This window comes from Sminthopsis crassicaudata, chromosome 4 (genome assembly GCF_048593235.1).
Source record: "Sminthopsis crassicaudata isolate SCR6 chromosome 4, ASM4859323v1, whole genome shotgun sequence".
NCBI classification, from domain to species: Eukaryota; Metazoa; Chordata; class Mammalia; order Dasyuromorphia; family Dasyuridae; genus Sminthopsis; species Sminthopsis crassicaudata.
In genome coordinates, this window is record NC_133620.1 from 73,035,693 (window position 1) to 73,051,451 (window position 15,759).

Genomic DNA, 15,759 nt, shown 5'->3' on the forward strand with positions numbered 1-15,759 from the left:
AAACAAAATAAGCAGGGGCTCATCTAAGAATGATTTTTCCTAACTTAAAAGTAGGGGAATGAAATTAAAATCTTCTTTGAGATGCGTAAAATTATTGTAATGTCTGTCCTTAAGAAATATACCCCAGTGTCAAGACTCAGTGTTTATTAGTTTCTTCTCGCAAATGCCAAAGTTGCCTCTACCATGATCCTCCTCTTTACAGATGAGAAAATCTGGGGTTCTATATGTTTGCTGAACACCAAATAATTTATCAATAATAGAGCCAAACTAGTAGGTTCTCAGAAATGTGATATCCAATCCATATATCTAAACAAACAAATAAACAAATAAATAAATATATATGTATGTATATGTATTATATAATACAGTTTCCTTTATTGTGTGGATATCCTCTTCCTTACCTCATCAAATCCCATCTTGTCTGGGTATTTAGGGACAACTGAGACATACTGGGAGGGTTCAATTGGAGGACGGTCAACTGAAAGATAAGGAACATAATTAATGAAAGAGAAATATACAATTCCAGTGTCTAGCACTATAGTTTGTACATAACAATAATCTAATAAATGTGTGTTGAATTGAGTTGACTTCTGTCAGCTTTCTCTGCTCTCTGCGATTACTTCATCCATTAATTCATCAAGCATACATACATTCAACAAGTATTTGACATATATTAATGTGCCAAATGCTAAAGAAGAAATTTTTTAAAAGTTTTTTCTCTTATATGACTTATATTAAAATTTTGTTTTTATTCTGAATTAATGAGCAACAAATAAGATAGAGTTACATACCCATACATATATAATACATATATATGGTAGAACACAAGAATATTGCACTTGGAAATGCAGGTATTGGTTATATATTTCTTGCTTTTCTTGCTAGGTATATAATAAGTTCAACTTGTAGCTTTCAAAGCCGACTTGCCTGTCTGCAGAGAGCTTACCTCCTATTGGAGGCAATGACAATAAATAAATGTGAAATATATTCTAACCAAATACAAACTATTTTCAGGGAGAGAGGGCACTAGAAAGTGGGAGGATCAAAACAGACCTTTGTGTAGGAGATGACACTTGTAGGAAAAGGGGGATTCCAATAGATGGGAGTGAAAAGGGAAAACATTCCAGGCATTGAGGAGAGTCTGTGGAAAAGCATGGAAATGGCAGATGAAATGTTACATATGAGAAAGAGCAAGTAGGTTGGTCTGGCTGAATTGGAAAGTCACTGAAGGAGAATAAAGCATAATAAACCTGACTGGAGCCAGATCGTAAAAGGCATTAAATGTTAAAAAAAAAAAAGAATTTGTATTTTATTCTAGAAGAAAGAGCTATTAAAGTTTCTGAACAGAAGAGTGATGTGATGGCTTCATACTTTGCGAATATCACTTGGCAGCTTGTGTGGAAGATGGAAACAGGAAAGTATTGAGGCAAAAAAATTAGGAAAATATAGCAGGGGACCAGATGAGATGTGATAAGGATATGAAGTAGCATTGGAGAGTGAGGGGCAATTAGATGATGCAGTACCTAGAGTACCAGGCTCAGAGTCAGAAAGACTCACCATATTTTCAAACCCAGTCTTAGTAGACTTGACAAGTCACTTAATTCTGCCTCAGTTTCCTTGTCTATAAAATGAGGTGGAGAAGGAAATGGAAAACTATCCCAGTATCTTTGCCAAGAAACCCCCATAATGGATGACAAAGAGTCAGGTATGACAGAAAATGACAGCAACAAAGAATAGAGAGAAAGCATAAGATATAAGAGATGCTGTGAAGGCTGTGAATTACCAACAAGACTTTTCAGTGACTTCAAGGGGAGGCTGAATTCAGCTTTGAATGGCCCTGTTATAAATTTTTCCTTCTCTGCTACAGGTTCTACCTAGTGCTCTGATTTTTCTTCTAGGAAACCAAATAGAACAAGTTCAATATTGGAAAATAGTATTAAAATGGAGTGCATCTTTCCAATAATTTATTTTTCAGAGTGTAGAACCACTGCAGCATCTTTGCCAAGAAAAGTATAAATTGGGTCACAAAGAATTGGAATTGACTGAAAATGACTAAACAACAACAACAAAACATTTTTGTTACATGCCTTGATGCATGCTCTCTCATCATAAATGATCAGTCTGGCTCTTTATACTTATTCATTTTCTAGATGAGCTCTCTTTTACCTCTCATGACATACAAGATATCTTTGGCTACTCATGATGTGCCTCTCTATTGCCCTCTGGGTTGCCCACAATTACAATTCACTGGATAGCGGTGGTTTGTGATTCACAACTATATATCATCATTAGGAGACTATTAGTGCTAAAAAGAAAGGTTTGGGTGTCAGAGAGCAGCTCAGGAGAATTAAAGGATGGCATAATTTCCAAATCCAATCCAATTCAATATTTGTCTCCTAATCAATTCTATACCATGTACATCCATGTACATTGTTCATCTGTCACAGACATTTTATACACACACACACACACACACACACACACACACACACACACACACACACATATATATATATATAAACTCACAGACTATAAATATATAAATATATATATATATATATATATATATATATATATATATATATATACTGTCTCTCTGTCTCTCTGTCTCTGTCTCTCTCTATTTATATATATATATATATATATCTATCAGTAGTCCTCAAACTTTTTAAATAGAGGGCCAGTTCACTGTCCTTTAGACTGTTGGAGGGCCGGACTAGAGCCCCTCAGCCCATTTGCCATAACCTCATGGGCCACATAAATGTCCTCAGTGGGCTGTATCTGGCCCGCGGGCCATAGTTTGAGAACCCCTGCTCTTTCTCTCTCTCTCTCTCTCTCTCTCTCTCTCTCTCTCTCTCTCTCTCTCTCTCTCTCTCTCTCTCTCTCTCTCTCTCTCTTTCTTTCTCTCTCTCTCTCTCCATATATACATATGTGTCCATACACACATATATCTACACACATACATATACATACACTTATACACACATACTCACAGTAGACTTAATTGATTGTCCATTCAGCAGTATGCCCTAGCCTAGGTAATAAACCATTTTCACGTGTTTGATTTTTCCCCCTCTGTAGATGGTTAGATTGATCTCTTTTGAATGCTCTGGATCTTACTAAGGCAATGCTTGGCTATTATGGGTCTTGATGCAATCACTACAATGTCATCTACAAATAGAATAACCTTCTGTTTTTATCTTTTTTTGGGTCATGGACCTTTTTCCTTCGGCAATCTGGTGAAGCTTAGGGACGTCTTCTCAGAATGATATTTCTGAGTGCAGAAAAATAAAATACATTAGAATGTAATATTAATATATAATATAAATTATATTTTTAATATAATCAAAACAAATCATAATATCTGGACTTAGAATCAGAAAGACCTGAATTCAAATCTAACCTTAGACACTAGTTGCATGTATGACCCTGAGCAAGTTATATAACCGCTGTATGCCTCAGTTTCCTATTTGTAAAATGAGGATGATAATAGCATCTATCTCACAGAGTTGTTATGAGGATCAATGAGACATCATATGCAGAGCTCTTTGCAAAATTTAAAATGCTATTTAGATGTCAATTGCTATTATCATAATTACTTTGAGTTTATAAAAACACCTGTATTAAAAAACAACCACTACCTTTGGATTAAGTAGTATAAGTAGAACTGACCCCCAATACAGATGAAATTCAGAAATGTTCTAATATTTCTCTGAGGTCACAATGAACTGAGTAAATGTTGATCATTTTGTGTAAGGGTTTCAAAATGATTATATCGTCTTAGATATGAGAGCCAGGACTCGAACTTGGGTCTTCTGATTTCAAGAGTGGTGTTCCTCCCTTGATTCTGATTTGTCTTAGGAAGATTCTGCAGATCACCTGGCAGGTTAAGATACCAGACCTTGAAGTTCTTTCTTGAACTAAACTACCCAAGCATTCCAGTTCTATGCAGACAGCACAACTCTGTTGGGCTGGACACATTGTTCAAATGCCAAATGTATGCTGGCCAAAAATTTTATTTTATGGAGAATTCATGCAAAGAAAGAACTCATGAGGTGGTCAGAAAAAACAATACAAGGACATTCTCAAGGTCTCTCTTACAAACTTTATAATTGATTGTACGACATGGGAAACACTGACACAGGATAACGTGCCCTCACCAGAGAAGATGCTGTGCAAAGCAGAAATTGAATCAGCCCAAAAGTAACATGAGTTGTGCAAAATTAGTGAAGCTCCTCCAAATGTTCACATGGACTATTTGTGCCTGACCTATGGTAGAGCATTCTGAACTCATATTAATCTGATCATCCACAGTTGGACATAATGTAACTTGGCTCTAACATAATTATATCATTGTGATTCCTCTTTGAGAATGAAGGACAACAATCACCTAATGAACCCATGCTGCTTCAAATAGTTACTTAAAAACACTCTCTTGCATTTATTTCCTTTTTATCCTCACTCTGTTTGCAGGAGATGCTTAACAAATGTGTGTTGAATAGGAATATTTATTAAATTAGACCATGAAATCACAATGTTCAATTGTTCAGTTTCACTGTGAAGTGTGACCATCAAGTAATGGTCTTCACTTCATCAGCCACGCAAAAACTCATCTCAGTACCTGCTTGTAACAATTGGCAACTACTTCCTCTTCTTGATTTTTCTGCAATTACATATTACTTTAAGGCTACTCTCGAGTCTATTTTCATTTGTTCTGCTCTATTGCTTCTCTCATTCCTTTTGGATTTTTATGGGGAAAAATGAACCCAACATGAATTCATCAGAATATTTCAGAACAGAATGTTGCTCTGATTCTCTCTCCTCTCAGATAGCTTTGCTTACTTCATCCTGTAAATACGTAGTTAGACAACTCTCAAACAGATCTTTTTATGACATCTTTTAAGATGCACAAATGGCTTGTAGAGATTTAAAAATGGCCTCAGCCAAGAAAGATGCTAAAATTAGCTATTTTGTTTCAGGAGGAGATGGAACAGACATAATAGCTTACTCATTGATTTACTTGTTGGAGCTAAAAGTGATTGGTTTCTGAAAGTCATAGCTCAGTTCAAATTTCAAGGCTATGTCTCCAGTGTTTAATATCTGATGGTAAGGAGAAATAACATAATGATGATAATGATGATTATGATGATGATTATAAAGTCTATAATGAAATAGCATTTATTGTTTACAAAGGTTTACAAAGTATTTTATAAGTATCATGTCATTTGATCCTCATGACAGCCCTGGGAGTTAGGTATTATTATTATCTACATTTTATAGATGAGGAAACTGAGGCAGAGAGAGATAGCTATTTTCCTGGGATTACACAGTTAGCAGAAGGTAGATAGCACAGTAGATAGAGCACCAGGCTTTTAATAAGAAGGACTCATCTTCCTCAGTTCAAATATGGCCTCAGACACCTATTAACTGTGTGACTCTGGGCAAGTCACTTCATCTTGTTTGCCTCAGATTCCTCATCTGTAAAATGAGCTGGAGAAGATAATGGTAAACATTCCAATATCTTTGCCAAGAAAACCCCAAATGGGTGTCACGAAGAATTGGACATGACTGAAAAACAACTAAAAAAGACAAAGGAACACTGCTAGTATTTGTACTTGGGTCTTCCTGACTCTAGGTCTAATACTCTATTCACCATGTCTCCACTATTTTCCAAATAAGAAAAATTATACAGATTTAGACCTATAATATAACAAAGCATCCAGAGGGCATGCCAGGCACTTAAGAGGGCCCAATTGTCCTTGTAATCAGTCTTTGAGGTCAGATTTTTTATTAAAGACATTCTAATTTCTCTTATTAGCTATTTATAGTTCTTCCACTCAAACATTTTTCCCAATACTCCTTGAAAAGAATTATACTTGGGGGCAGCTAGGTGGTGCAGTGGATAGAGCACCAGCCCTGAATTCAGGAGGACCTGAGTTCAAATCTGGTCTCAGACACTTAACACTTCCTAGCTGTGTGACCCTGGGCAAGTCACTTAACCCCAGCCTATTTAAAGAAAAAAGGAAAAAGAAAAAGAAAAAAAAAAGAAAAGAATTATACTTTCTGACTGTGCCACCTCTTAGAAGTAATGAGTTCTATCACTTTATTAGCTACTGAAGAGTTGTGTTTGGAGAGTACTTAATCCTTCTTAAGGAAGATGCCATTGTATATGGGAAGAACACTGCATTTGGTGCCCAAGCAGGTGATAAAGAACTGAATTAATGTGAGTAAAAAAAAAAGAGAAAGAATACAAGATGTTGTAGAGGTAGAATCAAGAAGCTTTGGAAGCAAATTGAAGCTAGCAAAGGAGAATGAAATAAAAAGGATGCCATCTTGTAAATCTAGGTGACTGGAACATGGTGGTGTACCAACAGGAAAAAGGATGTTTGTAGGGAAGAGATGGACAGTTCTGTTCTGGACTCTTGGAGCTTGAGATGCTTATGGAGATACATACCAGGCAGGTAATGATGCAGGGTATCCCCATCTCCATAAGTGAACCCTTAAAGTTTTTTGAGGGCAGGAACTGTGTATTTTATATCTCTGTATCCTCAATTCCTATCATTGGGCAGTGTACAAAATAGAGTATTTGCATTTATTGATAATTCATTGAATTGTGATACCAATGAGCTTAAAATTCTATCAAGATTAACTATTTAGAGTTTCTTACTGGAGGACATCTGAAAAATATGTGATCTATGTGATTTTTTTCCCTGTTCTATTCTAGTGGAATACAAGTCTTTCTATTTTTAGATATATGGTTTTATGAGAACTAACAAATAATAATAATTGATCTATACAGTAAATGGACCAGAACAAAGATAAAAACAAAGTGTTAAGAAAATCTGGCTATAGAAAATGTGTAATTTTGTTTGACTTTACTCATTTGTTACAAGGAAGACTCCTCAAGGAGTTTTAGATCTTGCAAACTCTGAGGAATTTCAGCCCAACTTACCTGTACACTGTTGAATTACTTGTTCCCCAGGGAAAGATTACCGTTCTTTCTTAAATTTCTAAAGGTACTCTTGAGAAGGTATTTTTAAAAATATTTAATATTAATTGTTATCTTAATATTTTATATTTTAAATATATTAACATTTTAAATGTATGTTTAAGAAAGTTATCATTAACACAAAATAAGTTTAATTTTTCTATTCTTTAAAAAATCAAATGACAAGTGACCAAACTATGACCATTGAGTGTACTTCAATCAATCAAATGATCATTAAGTATCTACTTTGTGTGAGGCACTATAAAAATTATTGGGGGTCCTAAATCAAAAAAATCTCTGCCCTCAAAGAGTTTACCTTCCACTAGGTAGACATACAAATATGTATAATACAAAGTGTCCCAAAAGTCTTAGAACAGTTTTGTTTTAATAGCTTAAATCTGTACTAAGACCTTTGGGACACCCTGTATAAGGAATATTGAAGGAGGAGGCACATTAACACATGGAGGAAGAAGCTAGATCAGAGAAGGTGCTATGGAGGAGGAGCCCCCGGATTCAGCCTGGAGAGAAGACAAGGATTCTGAGATGTGGAGATGAGAACAGAACTCATTCAAGGAATAAGAAGAAGGGGAAGGGAAAAGGTCATTGTGAATGCACAGACCTGGGAAACATAGCACTGATTCCTGTAAGGTAAAGCTAGTAGTCCATTTTAGCTGGAGCATATAATTTCTGAAGGGAAGAAGTATAAAATAAAACTGGAAAGGTAAGTAGGAGTCATGTTGTAGAGGGCTTAAATGCTGAGCTAAGGAATATGAATAATTGATCTGTCAGTCAGCATTTTTTAAGTGCATGTGATATGCCCTGAATGACTCCTTACTCAGTCTCTATAGATGTAATAGTATTGGGCTTCAGCTCAATTCAATGGCATTTCCAAAGATATATTATGCATATATTGTGTGGGAACATGAGCAAAACACAGAAAATCCAGAAACTCAGAATTAAAGCCTACTATTCTCTTCACCTACAACAGAGGACTTCCAGTGAGGGGAAATTCCCTACCTCCTCATCTACTTGTGGATAGATCTGATTATTAAAATCTTTCTCCCAAAATCAAGCCTCAATTTTCATCTGCTACTCTGCAGCATTGATTTTTCCTTCTGCTCTTTGGGGCCAAAGAGGAAAATAGAATGCCTTTTCTATGTGTCAATCTTCCAAACACTTTGAAACAGAAAGCAAGCTCCCCCTGAGCCCTCTGTTAAACCCTTCTTCAGTCATCTTTCATAAGGCATGAACTGGAGCTCCTTCCCCCATCAGCTTTCAACCCATCTTTCTAGACTGATTCCATGTTATTCCTCCTCACCTATTACCTTCCAGTCAAATTGACCTACATTTTTTGATTGTGCTTTTACTGGACTTGCACAGGCTGCCTCCATGGATTGAATGCTTTCTTTCCTCATGCCTGAAATGCTTCTTTCCCCACTGCTGCCTCTAAGCAACACAGGCTTCCTTTAAGCCTAAGCTAAAAGGCCACCTCCTCCAGGAGGCCAGCCCTCCTGATATCCCAGGTGCTTAGAATATACTTTGTATGTACTTAGCTGAATTCATGTTCTGCTCTCCTTGCTGCCCTCTGTTGGTTGTAAAGATTTTTAGGGCAGGGACCATCATTTCTGGTCTTTAACGGAGTGCCTGGTATACTACTTATGTGCCTGTTTGTTTTTATTGAATGGAGGAGCAACACAGTTAGTGATGAAAAAATTGCCCTACCTACATGTTACAGAATTCTTAGTCATGGAAATTATAAATAGTTTTCTTCCCATTATTCTGTTTGCAATTTTAATTAGAGGCAAAGAGAGATTGTCCAGCGTCCTTTTCTATTTGCTGGGAAAAGGTGTACTTTAGAATTCTGGACTTGTAAGCTGTATTTGAGATCAATATGATTTATAAACAGATAGGTAGCTGATTAAATCACTGTAAATTCAAAATCTTGTGGGTATTCAGAGATAGTTAATTTGAAGGATATTCCCCAGTACCTATCCTGAAGGCAAAGGAATTTTCACTTACAAATGGCTAGTCAGATTTACACAAAGAAAAGGGACAAAGAAAAATGTAAGTATTAAAAGTATTATACTAAAATATTAAAAATATTATTCTAAAAGTATGTATTAAAATATTATACTAAAAGTATTTTTAAAAAGTAAAAGAAAAAAAGAACCAATTTCAGAACATCCTACAGAATTGTTAAAATAGCTAGATGGTGCAGTGGCTAGAGTGCCAGGTCTGGAGTCAGAAAGCCTTCTTTTTCTGAGTTCAAATTTCTTTTCAGAACCTTGCTGTGTGAGCTTGGACAAGTCACTTAATCCTGTTTACCTCAGTTTCCTCATCTATAAAAAGAGTTGGAGAAGGAAATGGTAAACCATGCCAGTATTCCTGCCAAGAAAATTCCACATGGAATCACAAAGATTTGGACATGACTGAAATAACTGGACAACAACTTAAGAAATGTCAGTAGGCAAAGAGACAGTTAAGTGAATGGCCAGTCCTGAGGGATTGAGATCTGGGCAAGGTGGAAAAATTATCAGACCTGTTAGAAGTCAGAAGGTGAGCATGAGAATCTCTGCTTTGCTATTTTCTCCTTATTTGACCACAAGGAAGTCACTTAGCTCCTCCAAGCCCTGGTTTTCTAATCTATAGATTATGGACACTAGTTTATATTATCTCTAAAGCCCTTTCTAGTTCTAAATCCATGATTCTGCTTCTTGGTTTCAAAATCAAAAACAAACCTATCAAATTAAAGGAGTTTGTCCATTCGTTGCTGTAGCTAAGACAGTCATGCTCTTGCTATTAGCATCCAAGGAAGGGAGAATCCTAGATTTGGAAGGATTTCGATTTAGTTGGGAGGATCTTGGAATCACCCAGTCTAACCCCCTGGGTGCAGATAGGGAAACAAAGGCTCAGATATTCAAGGAAGGGCTCCGATCTCCAGTTCTAGAGTAAGCCCTGTTTCCACTGCAATTTTACCCATGGATTTGGAACCAGGACTTTTCATCATGGAGCAAAGGAAGAAGAGATTGAAGTGGCCATCTTTTCTTTGCCATTACAATGGACAATGAGCCATTTGCAAAGCTGGACCCTGCCCTCTAGGTGTCCTCCTTGCCTTACTTACTCATTGCTTCTATCTGCACGTGAATGAGGTTCTCAATGTCTTCTTGCAGTGTCTGGTGTGGCTTCAGTGGGATGGGAAGATAGCCGTAGTGTTCTCGGTTGCAGAGATACATCTGAATACCTGAGATCAAAGAATAAGAAACACAATCAGAAAATATCCCTTTTTTCAGGGGGTCTGCAAGGCAGTTGGAGGAGTACAGGTTCAATGAAGGAAGAAGGGGAATTGTTGGCAAGGATAGTTTGTACTTAAAGCTTAGCAAAAGACACCTTATAAATTAAAAAAAAATCATATCAGCATTACATGTAATTGCAAAAATCCAGGAAGTTGCTGAAAAGTCCAAGAATAAGGAAATGCTTAAATAAATTATGATATATTGATTTAATGGAATATCAAAATATTAATACTATCAAGATAAAGAATGTAAAGAAATTTGCAAAGACCTGTTGTAGGAAATAATGTAATGTGGGGAAAAACTTCAGAATAAGAATAGAATACAAGAAAAAGTTAGAGAGAATGAATATACAAAGAATCCTGATAGGTACTAATAAGGAACAGTTGAAAAGGTGATATGATACTTTATGAATTCAAATTAATTTAAATGACTAAGGGAAGTTCAGATGGTTGTTCAGATATTCAAGATTATGTTCTAAATAATATGTTTAATTTTTTAAAAGCCTACCACCTCAAGAACAAAATACTAAGTAGCTGTATTCACCATTTCTGGTCTTCAGAGACATCAAACTCTCCCTTTATTTAAAATGACACCCACCATTTGAAAACTAACAGATATTAGACCATTCCTCTTCTAGCTCAGAGGAAATTGAAAATTTTTCTCTGAAAGAAAAAATCCTCTGTTGGCTTAAAGTACAATAAAATAAAGGTAAGGAAAGAATCAAAAGGAAAGGAAGGGATTAGGGTTCCCAAGAGCAGAAATAAACACCAAACCAATTCAAAGGAAATAAGGAAAAAATTAAGAATGGAATCCTTGTTTGATATGAAAGCAGACAGAAAAGACCCATAAGGGTAGTAAGGTTATGAAAGATAAATGTAGACATTGCCAAGAGAGGAAACGGGAGCAATTTAGTTCTGATTGAATGGAAGGAATATAGGGAATTTTCAAATGCTCTGACTTTCCTGGGCCATATTTTCATTTCTTGACAGTGATGGGTTTGGAGCAACTTATGTAGACGTAAACATTTCATGTAGGTTCACAGGGTAGGAAGAGAAATCCTGTCTTTTTTAGTGAGACTGACAACCTCTATTATGTCAGTATCACAAACACACCACAGAGCCTTCTGTATTCAGCAAGTTCCTTCCTTTACCCATCTCATGAAGCAAACTCTGGGGCCATCCATATAAGAGCAGACAGTTTCAAATACAGGATGGAAGCAGCGATTAGTAATAGTTCCAACCCTTGCCAACTCCCATTTTAATGAAAAAATAGTTTAGTTAAAAGGACGTGTCAGCTAAGTGTGAGTCTATGTGGCCAAACCTATGGTTTTTTAATTGCTATAATATAAGAATTATCTACCTAGTGACGCCTTTATTTGGCCTGGATGAAATTTCCTCCAGTCAGCTACACTGCCTGCCAAATCTCATGAAACTGTCAGGTGGTATTAACAGATAGGAAGGAGGGCAGAGGAAAGAAAAAAGACCTTTATTCACCTCCCTTAATGGGTCCGGACCCTGTTTTAATTAACTCATCTGGCCTGGCCAACAAATCACTGTCAGCTTCTCTTTCTTGCTGAGAAAGCTTCCAGCTCTCTGACTCTGGGCTCTGAAGGGATGCTTCCAGGGGATTCAAATGCGAATTCAACTCTTTAAAACACTCATGACATGAAGAAGGGGATGAAGCCATAATTAAATTATCTTGCCTGTCTTGAATAAATGACTTTTTCACTTCCCTTTGATTTATTTTCCACATCTGGGAATGTAGTTTTAGAAGAAGATAATAGTTGTGAAGTGCTCTAGAACTCTTGTCATTAGAATGTAAACTCCTTGCAGGCAAGGGAGGCCTTTTGCCACTTTTTATATCCCCGGCTCTTAGCTCAATGCCTGGCACACAGTGAGTGTTTGATAAAAAGTTTATGAATTAGTCAGTTGATTAAATGATTCTCTAAATTTTTTTATTTTGAAAAAAGGACAAATGATACTATGTTTTAATGGATGCTTCTCTGATGAGAGCAATTACCTGATATTTATCCCACAGATTGTGAGCATGCTTGCTTGCCCCATATTGATTTGGCTTAAAAAAACTCCAATTTGTTGCATTCTGTTGATTGCTGATCAAAAAAAAAAAGCCAATCTTGTCCCCAAAGATCTATAACAGTCAGGTCATACTTTCTGCTCTCTCTTACCCTTAGACTTCTAAACTAGAGATTAACAGAGTGTACTTTCAACCAGAGTTTTGGAGTTGGAAGGAACAGATGAATAGTTTCTTTTTATCACTCCAAGCGGGGGAAACTGATGGCATCTTATAACAAATGAGCAATAGGCATCTCACTAAGTAGTTCAGGGGATAAAGCATTGACCCTGCCTTCAGATACTTATAAATTGTGTGACATTGGACATAACTTCTGTGCCTCAGTTTGCCTTAATCAGTGGGAATAATGACAGCATTTCCCTCACAAGATTGTTATAAAATAAAATGGGACAATAATTGTAAAGCACTTTACAAAACTTAAAGTGTTATATAAATGCTAACTATTATTGGGATGATGATGATGATGTATGTTTTTACATGACCTAAGAAAACATTTCAAGGATATGATTTTTAAAACCTATCCTCCTATGTAGAGGAGAGGATTTGAAATTCCCAAAGTAGTGTGAGCCATAGAGATTTTCAATCTTCCAGTCACAGAAAGGAGATTTTCTTGGGAAGTTATAAATAATTCTAAGCTCAGGAATTATAGAGCTTGCAAATTTAGGCACTGGACTTTCTAGAGGTATAACATTTCCTGCTGCAATGTATTCTTTGGAGAAATGGAGAACAATTCACATTGTTCCTGCAGAACATCCTATTTGGAGAGCAAAGCTTTGAGTTCTGTAACATTCATGAAGTTTTCTTATTCAGTAGGTTGCAGATTGACTTAGTTTTAAAATGTAATATAATCTATGATTTATTGTACTTTTATTTATTTTGTTAAATATTTCCCCTTCTATTTTAATGTTGTTCTGCCTCAGTTGACGCTTCTCAACACTTATTAAGTGTTTATTAGCATTTCTTGAATTCTGTTGAACCAAATTAATTTTTAAATCCTCCCAGAAGCAAGGGGTCCAAACCTGGGTGTGAATACATAACCCACATATATAAACTCACGCATGAGCATGTGCGCGCTCACACACACACACACACACACACACACACACACACACACACACACCCCTCATACCTGCTTGCCTACTGGAGAAGGCAAAGACAATAATGTCATCAAAAGTCCAGGAATAATCCTGGTGTGGGGGAAAAAACATCAGCTTGTGTGAAGCCTCTTTTCTGAGGTCAATGAGGAATGTGGAGTGGACCATGGGGACAGGAAAACAGCCTCTTCTCTTCCATTCCCTAATCTGAATGTAGTCTGGGGTCCGTTTATAGTAGCCCTGAAAAACAACAAATTGATAGGTTAAACTCTTTGATAAACAGAATAGATTTTCCTTAGTTTTCCTCTTTCTCTGATGGTATAGTAGACTAAATACTAGAATAAAAGTTGAGAGAATCTTAGTGACAGCAAAAGTCAAGTAATCTCTCTTGATCTCAGTTTCTTTGCCCATAAAAACGGAGAAAATACCTGGAATGTTTAACTCACAAGGTCATTGTAGGAAGGAGGAAGTGGAATATGCAGGCATCTAGTATATTCCTGGCACTGCACTTTACAAATACTATCTTATTTTTTGCTTCATAACAACCCTGGAAGTTGGTGCTATTACTATTCCCACATTACACATGAGAAAGTGGAGACAGGGTTAAGTGTCTTGCCCCAAGTCCAACAGCTGGTAAGTGTCTGAGGTAGATTTGAACTCAAGTGCCTAATTTCAAGTCCGGGGGCCCTCATCATGGCATCCCCTTAGCTGCACGATAAGGAAATGAAAACAAAGCCAGAGTATTTTGTAAACCTCAATTATGATCTTCCATCTCATCAGCAACAATTTGACAGTACAGATGGACTTTCAGCATAATCTGTTTCATCTTCGTTATTTGGGTTTTTGGTAGGGAGAGGACAAATAGCACATCTACATGAGACAGCTAAATGGATGACAATGTGGGACTTAAAGTTAGAACCATCTGAATCCAAACCCAATCTCAGACACTCAATGCTATATTTGGGACCAGAAAACTTTGAACCTGACTTTTCTATTACTACCCATGTGATCTTAAGCCAAGTATCTTAACTTCTCTGATCCTCAGTTTCCTCTTCTGTAAAATGCAGGGGTTGAACAAAATAATCTCCAAGATTTTTCCCACCTCTAAATCTATGGTCTCATTAAGTAGAAGAAGCAAAATCTGAACTCATGTCTTCTGACTTTTAATTTTCGGTATCATACTTCTTTCTCTTTAAATGATCTATATTTTACTGAGATTTTACAAGGAGGAGTCACTAAAGTTTTAGCACAGTGTCTTCATTTAAAAAATGCTTCATGGCAACGGAGTCAAACACAAATAGAAAACTTGGTGGGCTGCATATGGACTTAGAAAACCACATATTCACATAATCTGTGTTTTTATTTATTTTGTCCAACATTTCCCAGGGCTATTTTCATCTGGTTGGGCAGCACTTGGGGGCTTTGCAGCCAGCAAACTTGACCCCTTTCTTTTATGCAATAGGAATATGCTAGGAAGGGCCGATTTATATAATCTCAGAGAGCTGATGGTAAAGTAACAAGATAGCATGGCTTTTTGTAATTTAAACATATAGAAGAATTTATGCCGTTGGTGACATGTATTCATTCATGCTTTCATCCTGGGAAGCCAAACCCACTAATGGTGATCATTACTACTCAAAACATTTTGGAAAGTTCATTCAGTCAGTTTATGGGCCATACAGGACAGACTACTTGGCTCACTACTATATATCCCTAACTCCTTTTTTCTTTTCTTTTAAAATCTGAAACAATCACCCAGATTGATAATTTGTCTTACTCACAAAACAACTCCAAAAGACTCATGACATTTTGCCAAGATCAGAGATTTGCAGGCAATATAAACAGGCAAAGGCTTTGAGTCAGAAGAGATCTAAATTCAAATCTCACCTTACCAGCTTGTGTCACCATGGACAAATAAATCACTTCAAATGATTCCCTAAACCTGCTTTCTCATCTAAAAAATGAGAGCACAGTGCCCACCTCACTGGTTGTTGCCAGGATGAAATGAGACAATAATAAGAATTGGTGTTTATATAACGATTTAAAATTTACAAACAGCTTTACAAGTTTGTTCAATCAATCTTTATAACCAGCATTCTTCAGTCCGGCTCTTCTTGACTCTATGAAGATTTACCATTTTTTCAGTCTCAGGGTAATTGAGTTGCCCACAGACTGAATTTGATCTCAGCTGTTCCTGACTACAAGCCTAACATACTACCCACTGCACCATCCAGCTGCTTAGGTACTCTTATTATCTCCATTTCACAGATGAGAAAACTGAGGTTGAGAGACC

At 36.6% G+C, this 15,759-nt stretch overlaps 1 protein-coding gene across 1 annotated transcript in view; it reads right to left on the reverse strand.

Moving 5' to 3' along the window:
• COLGALT2 (collagen beta(1-O)galactosyltransferase 2) overlaps positions 1 to 15,759 on the reverse strand; it is a 133,496-nt gene that overhangs the window by 19,320 nt on the left and 98,417 nt on the right. Inside the window, exons 5-7 of the mRNA XM_074308568.1 lie at positions 13,502 to 13,706; positions 10,110 to 10,229; positions 402 to 478 (exon numbers count right to left, since the gene is read on the reverse strand). Coding sequence (XP_074164669.1) covers positions 402 to 478; positions 10,110 to 10,229; positions 13,502 to 13,706 — 402 coding nt within the window. The remainder of the gene's footprint in view (positions 1 to 401; positions 479 to 10,109; positions 10,230 to 13,501; positions 13,707 to 15,759) is intronic.